The sequence below is a fragment of the Clinocottus analis genome, unplaced genomic scaffold (genome assembly GCF_023055335.1).
Source record: "Clinocottus analis isolate CAN_PGR_092001 unplaced genomic scaffold, fCliAna1.0.p SCAF_4, whole genome shotgun sequence".
Classification (NCBI taxonomy): Eukaryota; Metazoa; Chordata; class Actinopteri; order Perciformes; family Cottidae; genus Clinocottus; species Clinocottus analis.
The window spans coordinates 18,492,574-18,507,502 of NW_027176153.1; the positions used below are offsets into that span (position 1 = coordinate 18,492,574).

Consider the following 14,929-nt stretch of genomic DNA (forward strand, 5'->3'; position numbering starts at 1 on the left):
AAATCAGAAACTATTCTCTCACACACACACACGCACACACACACACACACACACACACACACACGCACACACACACACACACACACACACACACATACCCACACGCACACAGTACTTTGTTCACACCCAGCTGTTATAGGACCTATAAAGCTTCATGTGACATCACTCATAATGACACAGCCCTCTCACAAGTGCACAGCCAGATCCTGTGTTGGCATGCAGTTGAACCATTCAGGTGCATCCAAGGTCCACTGTATCAACGGAGGAATTAATGATCGTAAAAGCACCCGATCTGGATTATTAGCTATGAAGGCAATTCACCTCGGCCTTCTCCTGACACTGGTAAGAATCTTAAGGGTCAGTATTTCTGGTTGCAAATATGAAAGTATTTTTTTCCTGTATGCCAAAAGTCAGAACAGCTATAAAGTAAAGGCGATTTGTAAAGTACATTATTACATATTGATCAATCCTAATGACAACCAATACAGCAGAACCAGGTTTGTCTGTCAGCATGACAGATAACAGATGAAATACTTGATCTTGTCCCTTTGACTGAGCAGCTAAACCGAGTGTTTTTAAAAGTCTTTGCAAATAAATATGTAATATAAATATTCATGCTTTAGCATTATCTGTTAGCAATAGGGTTAAAATGCATTAAATAAAGGGATACTTAATTACTGTTACACATTCGGCTCGGACACACAGTCAAAGTGGAAAAGTACTGAGACGGTTAGAAGCTGCGGCAGAGCACACTTGATCCTGACCACTACATGAAGTCACGCGCCGCAACACACATCCATTGGACCGGTTCAGGGAGGTATTCAGGAAGACATTCAGGGAGGCATTCGCGTCCAGATAAGATGAGCTGCCTTGCACAAAAGAATATTGTCAAACTTGCTTTGCCCCATGCTGAGAACCGGACAGGAACATAATGCACCTCGACAACATACACACACACTGACGGAAGGATTCCAAACCAATGGACGAGAGCCAGTGTGGGCAGAGATGCCCAGTGCTCCAACCAGGCCGCCACTCTGCTAAAAATGGTTCCGCCTGCATCTATGATTTTGACCACTAGGCTCCCTTTTGACCACTAGGCTTCGCGCACTCTGTTTAAACACCTTCTTCAGGAAGTCTCGACCCTGTCGGATCTCCTTTGGCTAGGACCGTGCACGTTTAATTGCCGGGATATAATACTCTGCTGAACGCTGCAATAAATCAGCTTATTTGGAATTCAACTTTGGAGTATCCGTCGTCTGTTTATAAATTGCACAACAAATACACGTGCAAAAACCTAAATGTACCTAATCTGACACGAGTGCTGTGTTTCTGCAGTGTGTGGGAGCACACGCGTCATCTTCGGAAGTCTTGAAGCGACAAAAAAGAAACTGGATCATTGATTCTTTCAGTATTGACGAAGGCTATAGCGGACCGTTCCCCTACGTGCTGGGCAACGTGAGTATCGTCCGTCACAGAAGGATACACACAAGACGAGAGGCAGAAGGACCATCACTCAATGTGCTGCTCTGGTGTGTTACTGCAGGTTAAAATCGACAAGGAACTCACCATTTTCAAGATAAACGGTCAAGGTGTTGACCTTGACCCCAAAGGCATTTTACAAATCAACAAGAACACCGGCGACATCACTGTGCACCAGCCCGTCGACTTTGAGAAGTACAACGTTCTAAAGGTCTGGAGGGCTTTGTTAAAACAGCTTTAGTACTGTGTGTGTGTGTGTGTGTGTGTGTGTGTGTGTGAGTGTGTGTGTGTTTATGAGTATGCTTGGGGCGTGTGTTTAAGTGTGCATGTGTGTGTTTGAGAGTGCTAGGGGTGTGTGCACATGAGTGCGTGTGTCTGAGTGTGTAGATGTGTGTGTGCTGGTGGGGAGGGTCTTTGTGTGTGTGTGTGTGTGTTTGTGTGTAGCTGTGTGTGCATGCCTGCGTGTATGTGCTTGGGTGTGTGTGTGCTTCTGTTTATGTATGTGTGTGTGTGTGTGTGTGTGTGTGTGTGTCTGTATGTGTGTTTCTCTGTGTGGGTGTATGTTTGGGTGCATGCGTGTAAGTGAGTGTATGTGTGCTACTGTGTGTGTGCTACTGTGTGTGTGCTTGGAGTTGGCGGGTGTGTGTGTGTGTGTGTGTGTGTGTGTGTGTGTGCGTGTGTGTGTGTGAAGCAGTGCAGGGTTTCATCATTTCATAATTCTTACAGCTGACCTTCCAGGCTCTCCACGCAGTAAGTCATGTCATCGACACGCAGCTGGGCATTGAGTTGTTGATCATCGACGTCAACGACAACCCTCCGCTGTTCCAACACGGCGTTTACAACTTCCACCTACCAGAGGCAACACCACAAGGTAACTCTCCTTTTCTCATAATAATCTTTACTGCAACTGGTATGAAATGATGATGTATAATAAAACAACTCCTTTCTCCTGATACTGACAGGCACTGAAGAGATAAAGATTTTAGCAAGGGACAAAGACAGAAGCAAGAAGTTTAATTCATTTGATTTAAAAATAGTCTCGGTCCATCCCGAGCCTTCTGATCTGGAGTTCTTCTTAATCCAGCATTTTGAAACTGGAACCATCTCGTTTAAAGGGTGTCTGGACCACGAGGTGAGAGGACGCAATATTATACTACATGTGGATCAAATCAAGCATTGTGATTGGTTGAGAGTGAGTCAAGGGTGTAGTTTATTCATAAAGTACTGTACAACCTGTTTACACTTACCAGAGGTTCCATATCAGTGCACACTCAAAATAACAAGTGATTTAATTTAGACAGTGAGTTGTCACTTCAAGCTTGACAGTTAGCAAACATGTAGCCGAGGGTTTCTCTTGCGCCTATACTTGTTTAACGATAGTAATAATAAAAATAAAATAACAACACGCTGCTCCGTTAGGTTATACAAGACGGCAACCACGTTATTCTCGTCTCCGTCTTCACGTAAACAAATCCTCCTTTTTTTCCGTTTCCTGCTCCACAATAAAAGCCAAAGCTGTTTACGTACACAATATAATAGCTTACAGCTACCATTACTGTTCAAAATGTCGCAGGTAACCAAAGCAATAAGGTACTTTATCTACAATAATGTACAGTTCAAGGGTTTGCCAACAACAACACCCAACAACATTGAATATAATCTTGTAATAATTATGATATCAATACTGTACATCATAGAACTTCCATCTCCTTAAATTTGAATGATTAGTCAAATCAAATGTTAAGTGGCTGTTCTTTTGTACCGATCAGAAAGCAGATAAGTACACCATTATAGTGGAGGCCAAAGACAATGGAGAGAAAAGGCTGTCCAGCTCCTGTACTGTCATAATCCATGTAGAAGATGGAAATAACCATCTCCCTGTGATAACCGGACAGACGGTAAGACATTACTTCTTCACAAAGGAAGGCAATGAAATAACTGAACAGTCTCATTTCAGGGAATACATTTGGAACAAAATGTCTTCCAGGGTTCAGGAAGGGTGAAAGAAGGAGAGGAAAACGTTCTTGTTAATCGTCTGCAAGTTACGGACAAAGACAACAAAGCTACGGCGGCCTGGAGGGCCAAGTTTAAGATTCAAGGAGACGCGGACAACAACTTCAGAATCGCCACAGATCCTGAGACCAACGAAGGACTGTTGTATGTGACGAAGGTACGTCGTCTTCTTTTCAAGCTGCAGAAAAACATCCAGGATTTTGCCTGGTTAGATAGTTATCTTTTTCTGAGCCTTTTACAAACTAGTTATTACGCTCTTACAAGCTTTGGAAACGGTGTCTTACGTTTCACCTTCTTGAGCGAGCTCTGACTGTAGAGAGAACTGTCATTGGTCGACCGATCTCAGTGTTGCCAGATGCAGGATAATGATCCTCCAAATGCAACCATTTTGAGCCTTTGGTACGATATTACGCCATCACCAATCTGGCAACACTGAGAAGAATCTTTGAAGAAACTAGTTTGGCATAAAACATCACAGCATCAATAATTGACTGGAATTTAGCAACAAACTTTTTTTTTTTGTAGCTTAGCACAACTCATTCTTTTTTATGAGCTAAAGATCGAGTAGATCCACGACTGTGGAGCGGGATGAAACGATAACGGGGTTCACCTTTCGGCCTATAGGGTTATCTGACATCAGTTAAAAAATATTTTAAAAACAATTAATCAAATATAAGTGTACGTTCATAAGCTGAATTTTATATTCAGCAGGTTGTTTAATTTAATTATCCTAAAAACTCGAAGCCTCCCCCACATCAGAATGGTTTGACCCAACCTGGCACGAGCTGTTGAAAACATGGGGGGGACGAGCCGGCGAAAAAAACGACACTGCGCTGCGTAAAAAAAGTCCCTTCAAAATAAAATCATAGCATGAAGAAAGATGTTTTGAAGAGATGTGTATACATATGATGTATGATGAGTAATGAACACCATACGTTTCACAATATCCAGCATTTACTCACTTTCTTTTTCCAGCCTCTGGACTACGAACATGCTAGCATGAAGAATGTGACCATCAGTGTCGAGAACGAGATCCGCTACCACATCTGTCAGGTGTTGCGTCGCAGCGCCGACGGTCTCTGGGAGGTGACTACCAGGGGCGGTGAGCCCGGGACGGTCGGCGTGCGCACCGTGACCGTGACCGTGGAGGACGCCAACGATCCTCCGACTTTCGACCGGCCTAAGACACAAGTCACGCAGAGGGAGAACGTCGAGGTGGGAAAGTATTTGGCGACACTTGCGGCCCGAGACCCTGACGTCACCAGTTCCAACACCTTTGTGTAAGCCAGCACAATGCTTTAGCTACGTCTCACAAAGCAATGCTTCAATATATTGAATATTCAATGTTTCAGCTACAAAAAGGGACACGATCCGGACGACTGGGTGGCAGTGGACCCCGCGACTGGAAAAATAACCACCACAAAACTCATTGACCGAGAGTCGACCTTCGTGAAAGACAACGTCTACATGGTCACAGTATTAGCTGTCGACAATGGTATGAACTGCAGGAGTATTTACACATACAGCGTGCGTGTATGTGTGCGTGTGTGCGTGTGTGTGTGTGTGTGTGTGTGTGTGTGTGTGTGTGTGTGTGTGTGTGTGTGTTATATCACAATTTCGTCATTGCATTAGTAAAAAGTGTCTTTTGGGTCACCAGGTCAGCCTCCGATGACCGGCACCGCGACCCTGGACATCTTCATCACGGACGAGAACGACAACGCCCCGTCGCTGGCGGACAGCATCGTGCACTTGTGCCAGTCGGACGGCCTCTCGCTGGCCAACGTCACGGCCGTGGACTCGGACGAGACGCCCTACGGCGGACCGTTCACCTTCAGGCTGCAGGAGAAGGAGAAGGGCCGCTGGAGGCTGGAGCCCACGCAAGGTGAACTCCAATGATTTAAATGGCATTTATTTAGACATTCAATAAGAGCTGTTTTATCATTTACTAGCACTTTATAAATCATCTTATTAATAGTCTATAAGTCCCTAGTACTTAATTTACAAACGGGGAATCAATCTTCAGCTTATTAATCAAGGATGAAACATGTGTAACTAATGAGTTACTAATGAGTGTTCCTGATGGAACAATGCTTTATACATGATGAATTAAGTGTTTATTCATGCTTTATTAATGCTAAATAGTGTGCAGTTGTTATGAAGTGCTACCTCAAAACCTTTGAAGGCTCGTTCATGCAGTACATGTCACGATCATCTTGACGAAGTGTCAGTTGTTTGTTTTTGTTGTGACGTTCAGGGTTCTCAGTGACTCTGGTGAAGGAGCCCGCGGTCCATGCAGGACTGTACGAGCTGCAGCTGGAGGTGTCCGACCTTCAGGGCCTGAGCGCCGTGCACAACGTGGCGGTTACTGTGTGTAACTGCAAAGACGCGGCGAGGCCGAACTGTCACCTCCGCAAAGCCGCCAGCCAGGTGGGCGGAGGAGCGCTCTGGGTTGGTTTTTTTTGCATGATGCTGCTCGCAGGTAGGACACATCTCACATGACTGTGAATGTTCTGTGAGGATTATGAGCTCTTGTTTCTATATTCTGAATTAAACGTAAATAAATAACGTTAGCTCTTCCTTTTAGATAAAAGATGAATTGAGGACATAAAACTGTACTGTGTGGTTTGTGTGTCTTTGTATCCCAGGTTTGCTGCTGTTGCTGTTACTGATGTCATGTAAGAAGGAGAGCAAAGACATCACAGACGAAGACACTCAACATCACCTGATGAAGAGCAACACGGAGAGCCCGGGGACCGACTGCCAGGTACAGACTTTACCTTAGTAAAGAGCTATGATTGTCTCATACAACACACACACACACACACACACACACACATGCACACACATGCACTCACAAGCACATCATGTTAAAAAAAATCAGTTTTAACTGTAAAGTTTTTTCCGTACATTTTTTGTTTATTTTTTTATTTTTTTCCAATATTTTCTTCTATAAATTATAAATATAACTCTGACTTGTTGCTGTAAAATTGTAAAATAAGCATTGAAAACAGGTCTCATTTGAAACAATAACTTTAAAACAAGAACCTAGTCACATCCCAGTGTTGCTTCCAGCACCAGTGAAGCAGGTGAGTAAAACACAACACACACTTAACCTGCTATGCAGCGTGACAAACGGACACTAATTATTGTGTTTTCAGTTACTAATGTGTTATGTCTTGACTTTAAATTGCCTCTTTGCATCAATCATTAGGTCCATGTGTCAATTGCTTCGACGAAGAACTCAATGCAGCCAAACAGCTGGAATCAGGTCCAGACATTTATTTAATAATAGCAACATTGATTATTAAAGAAAAATACAAATCCCATTTAAAGAGCGAACCCAGTAATGTGTCGATCCCAACAAGCTCCCGTTGCACTGGGTGAATGTGACTATAGCTTACTTTGAGACACACCAACACTTTGACTGATCATAATCTTTAATACATAATATTTGTATCGTAATCTTGAAAGTGATTAGAAGTGATTATTTGTAAAAGGTTTTAAATGTTTTTATTTGCATTTCCTTTGAGAATGAATGAGCTTAATGTCACTCTCTTGGTTTTAGTCTTTTCTTTAGATTTGTTGACAGCCAGAAACATCTGGAATAAATTGCCAGCCTTATGTTTATGTTATATAGTGACAAAAGGACGTCGTTTAAACTGATTTTGAAAGTAACTTGACATGTTTTAATTTTTTTCCCAGTTGGAAATTGAATCAACGATGCTAAGAAACTTTTCGAGAAGTCAGCAGAGAAACTCCATGCGTGAGGTACTGTGACGATTATGATGATTATTGATACTATCAGCATTGAATCTGAGTAACCCACACAAGTTAAAACAGACAAATGTCAAGAACTTTGCAATGAATTCGACCACATTTGATTTTCCCAGGCAATGGGAGCGTCAGCAGCCGTCAGCAGCCAGCACAGGAACTCCATGCGTGCGGTACCTGCACCTAACTTAAGCCCTTTTTCCTGAGAAATGTGCAAATATTTTCATTTATTTTAATACACCCACAGAGTTTAACTTTGACATTTCACGTTGTCTCTCTATCGGCTGGCGATGTCCCAGACGTGGCCCGGACGCAACGGATATCCAGCGAATCAAGAGAACGTAATCCAAGAAGCGATGCTGCGCTACTTGCTCAACAAGGTAACGATGAGACTTGAGTCAATGCTCCAAGCTGAGAGGGATTCTCGCTCTTTTTTTAAAAAGAAATAAAACATCCATCCTCTGCACCCTGAAGATGCTGTCCAGCCGCGAGGTCCCGGGAGAGGAGCTGGGCGACTACGCTCCTCATGTGTACGCCGAAGAGGGCGGCATGATGACCAGCTTTGAGCTCAACGCCATCTCCATCCCAGACATCCCCTTCGACCTGCACATGGACACGCACCTGGCTTCCAAGTTCAATACTCTGGCCTCCATCTGCACGCCGACGCCTAGTAACGAACGGCAGGGACTCTGACCCGAATGGGAGGCCTGAGATGGACGCTCCATCGTGTCTAAGCGTTACTCTAATACGCTATGAAGCGCCTTCAAAGTAGTCTTTCTCGTGACTCGCAGCGATTTATTATGACGGATTACTTTATCTTCCCTAGATTCTCAAAGACTGTGTGTGTTTAGCTATTACCAGGCACAGCTTTCACTATTCGTAAGTCATGTTATATAAACCTTCCCCCCTCCAGAGTCTCTTTAAAACTGTTTTTTTAAATTCCTAACTGAGACTATTTGTGGATGAGAACTCTCTTTTTTCACGATGTTGATGGCTGAGAGGTATTTTGCGTAAAACATTGATTCTTAATTCCTGAAAAGCCCCAAATGCTGTCTGTTATACAAAAAGGTAAAACATATTGTTAAAAACAACAAACTGAATGTGCAGATTGTCATCTATGGCTCTTGCTGATATTTAAAGGTCAGACAGTGAAGGTTTAGGATAATGTCCCAATTCAAAGACAAGGCACTAGTTCCTTGAGAGGTCAAACACAGTTAAGAAAATCTCACGCAGAAATAGCTTAATATGAATGTCAATCAAAACTGCTCAGTAACATATCTGAGGAGACAATATGTCTCACAATGCAACCTGGTGGGGAACATGTCTGCAAGCCGCATTCATCTTCGGATACAACTAGTTTGTTTAACTTTGAAACTGACGCCGTTTGTCATTGAACTCGTTGGAATTCTTTGCCGGTCAATGTGATTTATGTGCGGACTTAACGCACAGGACGAAGCGAGCTCATCAGTCAGACTTTTACGGAGACCTTTTGTTGGCAAGTGAAATATTTCAACCCGGCCTTCGATCCACAAACTTTCCTCAACCTGAGCCAGAGTACGAGAGGTTAAGTGTGATGAGGAGAAGAGGTTTACCGGCGTGGAATTTACACTTCCTTTTTCTTTGACAGTCACCCGTGACAAACGTGTGTGTGTGTGTGTGTGTGTGTGTGTGTGTGTGTGTGTGTGTGTGGTAGGGTTAAGGTATGTGCACTTACAATGAAGACTAGGAGGTACAAACAGTTGAAGTTAAAATTTCAAGCAGAACAGTTTAAAATATATTTTTTATAGTTTGACTTTTTATTGGGATATCGTACGACTTATTTTAGGAGGTTTTCTTTCTCCGTGTATTGTTTTTTTCCTTTGCTGTTGGTTCTGTTTATCCGTTTAGAGGGAAGAGATCTCAAAGGGCAAAAGTATGGAGGCGTGTCGGTGTGTAAAGACAACGCTTCCAAGGAAGTCTCATTAACGAGTGATCATAGTTCCATGGTAGTGTTAGCAAACCGCTGCCAGCTCATCACGTGTGTGTGTGTGTGTGTGTCAGCGCACACATGAAAGCTTCTATGTGAATACATTTTCACGTCTCTGAAAAAAACAATTACTATATTCTATAGTATTACAAAAGATCATGTTGAGTGTATTTTTTCCACTTTGTGAGTCTGTGGGTGTGTATGTGTGCGTGCGTGCGTGCGTGTGTGTCGTAATGGAAAATGTGTTTCTGGAGACACATTCTTCATGGACCTTCATTCTTCGTGCGACACAAGAGTTACATAGTTTGGAGTTCTTTGCCAGGTCCAAAAACTTGACAGGTGTGTAGTCGAGATCAAAATAAAAGCCAGCGTTCAAAGATGGGTGTGATCTGAACGACCGCAATGACTCAGATGTATATTTGTTTTGCCAACAGTCCATAATTACTGTGTCTTTAGAGGTGGGAATATGATCTGTTGACGCTTGTATCGGGTTCCACCATTTAAAGTCATGCACTGCAAGTGGATTTTGACTATTTGTGCTCGGTGAAACCGGAATTTGTTTCAAATAAGGAAGACATGAACCACATGAAGAAAAGACACTTTCCATTTACATAATGCACTCCGTGGTAATTCTGCACACAAGGAAATGGCGGAGTGAGGGAGAGGAATGACAACAATTAGAAAAGGAACGATAAGAGCTTTGAAATGCATTTTGATCACCATGCGTTTTAAAGAAGTGGAACATTGGAGAATAAATTACCTGCTCTGGAGCAGAAATGTATTTTCTGATAGTGAACCTCATATGACCGCTTTTCTTTTTTTTACACATGAAACTTAACCGCACTCACCATCTGGAGATCTGTAGAGTATACTCTCTATTCATAATGTCAGTCACCGTCAAATGCATCTTGTAAAAAAACAAGAACAAGAAATACATAAACAAGTGTATTTGCATTGCATTTGTATTGGCATTAAATCATTCTGGCCACTAGGGGGCGGAATAACTCAAACAAACAAAGGCAAACTAAATTAGACTTTCACACTCAATGTTAGTACTGTAAGTGTGTGTATGTATATATATATATATATATATATATATATATATATATATATATATATATATATATATATATATATATATATTGAGATACATGTGAAAGAAACCCAGGATTAGATCAGATTACCTTGATATGTAGTCATGTAATAATTAGTAACATAATCCATCATAATCTGTTCTGAATACTTATCCATTACCCTCAACTAGTTATTTTATTTAAAACAAAGGCACACAGCCACAAGTACCACAAATATGAATGTATATTTCTCTTTAAACATCTTCAATGCTAATGAAATGCATTTACAATTTGTCAAATTTCCCTTACAAAAAAAACAGCACAAACTCCACATGTGTTGAACGACATGTGGGATTATATTTCTGTTCCATTAGGTTTTTTTTAAACTAAAGGCCACATGGAGGGCAAGAAGAAGCTCTTACTTAAAATATCTATTTTCAATGTAAACAACGTGTACGATGATGAATCTGGACAGGAGATGAAAAGGAGACGGAGGAGTGGGCCGGGATCGTATGGTACTATCTTTCGTCTGCATCGCCATCTGGAAAAGGTGCTGACTGTCATATTGCAGAGATGCTTGTGTAATAATGTGTATAATGTGTACATATTTGTCTCTGCAGAATGGGAGAGGTTCCCAGGAGGAACATGTTGCTGGAGACTGAGGCTGCAGAGACCAGAGAGAACATCCTGAAAGAGAGGAACACGCCAGCTGGGAGATCTCTCGCTGCGTCTGTCAATCAGTGCTGCGGCAAAAGGGAGCAGAGGAATACGACCACCTGGTGTACGCTGAGCCTGTGATCCTGGTGCAGCGTTCCTCCTTGAAGAGGTTGTTGAGTTTTTTTTTGCCACCTTCGTGCAGCAGCGGCATGACCAGCTGGAAGCCCGCGCATCGTGGCTTCCCCCCCAGTCGGGCATCTTTCAATAGAGCTGTGCAGGAACGAGCCAATCACTTGTGCCCCTCCAGTTCCCTCGTCTCTGAGTTAACGGTTTCATTGCATGGGTTTGTTGATGGGACGCCTGAAATAAGGCCTGTGGTTAACACAAGTTTAAGAGATTTTAACGCTTTGTTCTACTAAATTACACCAGTAGATGCCCCTGTTGTGAATTATGAAGCGTTCCGGTGTCTTAAAAAAGGCGGCTGAGTGGGAATACTGAACCTCATTCTGCCTTCACACGCGTTCTCAAGCTCATGCCGCCACCGTGAAGTTCGTTTCTATTTTCTGACTGAGCTTTTTTCTTTTTTTTTTTACTTCTGATTGCAATCAAGCTTCAGAAAGTACAAAGCGGTCTTGATTTGTGAAAATGATCGAGCTGAACAGAATATGTTCCAATCAGAAACGGTTTGCTACAGAGCTTTCTTTTTTGACTGCTGGTCTTCTGGGTGTGAAACGTTAACACCACTGTACATGCAGCAGTTTATGAGATTCATGAGGTTAATATAACTTCCAATAAATGTACATATGTACTTGCATTTGTGGTTAAATGGTGGTGGATCATGGCAACAGGTTAACCAGTAGCAGAGCTTTGACTAAAAGGAAAATAATTCCATTTACATGAGAGACACGCACTCTGCTGGCTCATTTAGGAATTGCGACTTATAATTTTGCCTCAACATATTACCAAGTTGTGTAAATGCCGTGGTGTCACCACAGTTTGTGTATTTTTCTCAAAACCATCTTTATGCACACAAATATCTTTCCATTGACTGGATTTTTCCATTTTTTTTAAAGACTGCTAGACGGGCATTTGTCCATCCTAACATTTAAAAGTGCATCGTCTTCACCTTTGTTGTGCAGCATGAAGCTGTTACGGTTCGAAGAAATCTAAAAATAGTTACAGTGCATTGAACTTAATGCTACAAGCCGGTAATAAACGTTGATTTTTTTTTCGGATTATATATTTATTGAGCAATTTCAATACATTCTATATCTTCCAGTATTAATATATACATCTTAAAAATGTCCCTTGAGCCTAAGGAAATGTTGTTTTACTACCACCTGGTGGGCTTTCCTTCTCCACTGAGGTAGCTGTCGTAGAGCTCTCTGAGGTGCAGGATGAGCTCCTCTGTGTTCTCTCCCGTGAGAGCCGACACGGGGATGACCCGCTGGGTGACGCAGCTCCTCAGGGCCTCTATCTTCTCCCGGGCCTCGGGCAGGTCCATCTTGTTGGCCACGATGGCCTGAGGCCGCTGGGAGAGACCGGGCTCGTACTGGTCCAGTTCGAAACGCAAGTGCTGAAGCTGTTCCCAAGGCTCCGGAGTGGACAGGTCCAGAACGTAGAGGAGGAAAGGGCAGCGCTCGATGTGCCGCAGGAACGAGATGCCGAGGCCTCGATTCAGATGGGCCCCTCGAATGATGCCTGGGATGTCTGCGACTACGCAAAGAACGAAGGGAAAAGTGGAAATTACACTAATTAAAGGAACACTTTGAAAACGCATCAGATCTCAAATGTGAAAAAAATGATGTTGGATATCTATACTGATATGGATAGTTTAATGTCTTGGTAATGAAAGGATGCCACATCTTGTATCTTGTCGTATCTGGAAATACTATTTTATTTTTATATATATATATATATATATATAGTTTTAGCCTACAGAGGGCTTGATTTTATAGACACCACCAAAATCAAAGTAAATAAATGATGTGGCAGGCTAGTCCATTTTGCCAAAATTCAATTTCTGCAACTCAAAATACTTCTCAATAACTTCTGTGGCCCCCATGTGCTTGTATGCATTCTCCTAATGAGGGTTTGCTTAAAATCCACTACCTGCAACTTGCTCGTGATCCCTGTAGGCGACGATTCCCACATGTGGATTGAGTGTCGTGAACGGGTAAGCAGCCACCGCGGGCCGAGCGTTGGAGATGGCTCTCAGCAAGGACGACTTCCCAGCGTTAGGAAACCCCACCTGGTGAAAAATAAAAAAAATCAGTTCATTGCGGGGGTTTTTGGAGTTTGAAAATGCAAATGTTTGTATTTCAGACATTAAGCGTCTTCTCCCTCACCAGGCCGGCGTGGGCCATGGTGCGGAGCTCCAGCTGGAGGACCCTCTCCTGGCCCGCCACTCCCGGGGTTGCGTTCATCGGGGCGCGGTTCTCATTGGAAAGGAAGAACCGATTCCCCTTCCCACCAGCCCCTCCAAACACGGCCAGATACTCCTGGCCGTGCTCAGAAAGGTCCACGACCGTCTCCCCGTCTTCCTTCACAACGGTGCCCATTGGTACCTTTTCAAAAACAAACAAACATCAAAGTTAGGCAGCAGGTTTGAGGTAGAAACGTGCCACAAAGTGTCATTTCATGATTAAATGCACAGACTCACAGGAATATAAGATAGGCCGCCATTCTTGCCGTAACAGTTCTTTTTTCCTCCCGGTTCCCCGTCTTCTCCCTTGTAAATCGGAACCACCTGCGACAACGATTTGATAAACTTGTCCGCTGAAAGCAGGTGAACAATGGATTAATGATGTTTGACCCGATGTCATCGTGTCCAACGACAGGACGGGGATCTTGTAGAGTGCGCGCGGCAAACGGACCAAGGTGTCGCTACACACTGCAGAGAACCAGACGGACAACCCAAGTTACCTTTGATGACGATGCTTCCTCCGTCGCCTCCATTCCCTCCGTCCGGCCCGCCCCACTCTTTTCGGGGCTCGCTGTGAAAGCTGGAGGCTCCTTTGCCGCCTGAACCAGCCAGCAGCTTCACGCGGCGCTGGTCCACAAAATGACGGGTCTACAAGCCAAAACAAAGAAACGCATGAGACTGTTAGGTTCAGAAAAGAAAAGATAAGTTCATATTGCTTTAACAAAAAGCTGTAACACCCACCACTGGTAGATCAGATGTAGATTCATTTGACAGTTGTTCATTCTTATGATAATTTAATATATGACAATACCGTCAGAGGTATCAAACCTCTAGAGGAGATGTTATTTTGGGGCATCACTTTACCCAATTTTAGATACAGTTAAATATATCAGCATTGCATGCTTCTTCTAGAATTACCAATCAGATACATCCAGTGAAAGATGTCTGGTATTCCGTTTTTTTTTTTGTATCTCCAAAAAAGAAAGACATGAAGATCAAGAATATATATATATATATATATATATATATATATATATATATATATATATATATATATATATATATATATTACCAGCTTCTTTTCCGACAGCTCTCTCTTGTGCTGTCCTCGGGCCTTTGAGCTCAGCGGACAGGAGGTGCTGACTCCTCTGACGTCACCGGTGAGCCTCCGCCTCCACGCGGCTGCGCATGAGCCGCTGAGCTTCTCGCTGCTTCTGACCTCCGTCCCTGATATGAAACATGAAAGCACGTCCGAAGAGAGCCGCCGCGCGCGCTGGACCTTCAACAGCGTCGCCAACATGGCGGCGTTCAGCAGACAGACATGCGGTATACGATATACTGTCAAGTCCCCCACGTTGTTTAATACTCGTTTAGGCTCGTCCAGCAACTCTATTCACTCCCCACGAGCATGAACACAAGGCACGAAACAAGTACGGAACCCGTGAAGGGACAAATAATGCGATTGTCAATTCACGGTATTCGTGGCCGTTTGCGATTTGGTCCTATAGCGCCGCCATCTGTGCTGGGGTGGATTTTGTGTTAAAA

The 14,929-nt window shown here is 43.2% G+C and overlaps 2 protein-coding genes across 2 annotated transcripts; one reads left to right on the forward strand and one right to left on the reverse strand.

The window, feature by feature from the left end:
- Positions 1-306: 306 nt before the first annotated feature.
- Positions 307-8,487, forward strand: cdh26.2 (cadherin 26, tandem duplicate 2). The gene is made up of 17 exons (XM_068598166.1): positions 307-342; positions 1,336-1,455; positions 1,544-1,690; positions 2,206-2,350; positions 2,442-2,611; positions 3,249-3,377; positions 3,467-3,649; positions 4,468-4,772; positions 4,845-4,987; positions 5,150-5,374; positions 5,747-5,971; positions 6,138-6,256; positions 6,704-6,760; positions 7,195-7,260; positions 7,383-7,436; positions 7,563-7,643; positions 7,738-8,487. Exons 1-17 carry the CDS (start codon positions 307-309, stop codon positions 7,954-7,956), a joined length of 2,424 nt encoding a protein of 807 aa, XP_068454267.1. The 3' UTR covers positions 7,957-8,487.
- A 3,684-nt stretch (positions 8,488-12,171) lies between these two features.
- mtg2 (mitochondrial ribosome-associated GTPase 2) lies at positions 12,172-14,811 on the reverse strand. Its single transcript, XM_068597535.1, has 6 exons — positions 14,457-14,811; positions 13,885-14,032; positions 13,622-13,737; positions 13,308-13,526; positions 13,072-13,210; positions 12,172-12,675 (listed from the first exon to the last, which is right to left on the reverse strand). Exons 1-6 carry the CDS (start codon positions 14,682-14,684, stop codon positions 12,293-12,295), a joined length of 1,233 nt encoding a protein of 410 aa, XP_068453636.1. The 5' UTR covers positions 14,685-14,811; the 3' UTR covers positions 12,172-12,292.
- Positions 14,812-14,929: the final 118 nt, after the last annotated feature.

What these genes read in the sequence shown, in the direction of transcription:
- cdh26.2 (XM_068598166.1), top strand. Translation starts at nt 307, where the DNA reads ATGAAGGCAATTCACCTCGGCCTTCTCCTGACACTG. An exon ending in AGAAGTACAACGTTCTAAAG is followed by an intron (nt 1,691 to 2,205) that starts GTCTGGAGGGCT and finishes TAATTCTTACAG; the next exon opens with CTGACCTTCCAGGCTCTCCA. An exon ending in GACTGTTGTATGTGACGAAG is followed by an intron (nt 3,650 to 4,467) that starts GTACGTCGTCTT and finishes TTCTTTTTCCAG; the next exon opens with CCTCTGGACTACGAACATGC.
- mtg2 (XM_068597535.1), bottom strand. Translation starts at nt 14,684, where the DNA reads ATGTTGGCGACGCTGTTGAAGGTCCAGCGCGCGCGGCGGCTCTCTTCG. An exon ending in AGGAAGCATCGTCATCAAAG is followed by an intron (nt 13,738 to 13,884) that starts GTAACTTGGGTT and finishes ACCTGCTTTCAG; the next exon opens with CGGACAAGTTTATCAAATCG. An exon ending in GGATCACGAGCAAGTTGCAG is followed by an intron (nt 12,676 to 13,071) that starts GTAGTGGATTTT and finishes TTCTTTGCGTAG; the next exon opens with TCGCAGACATCCCAGGCATC.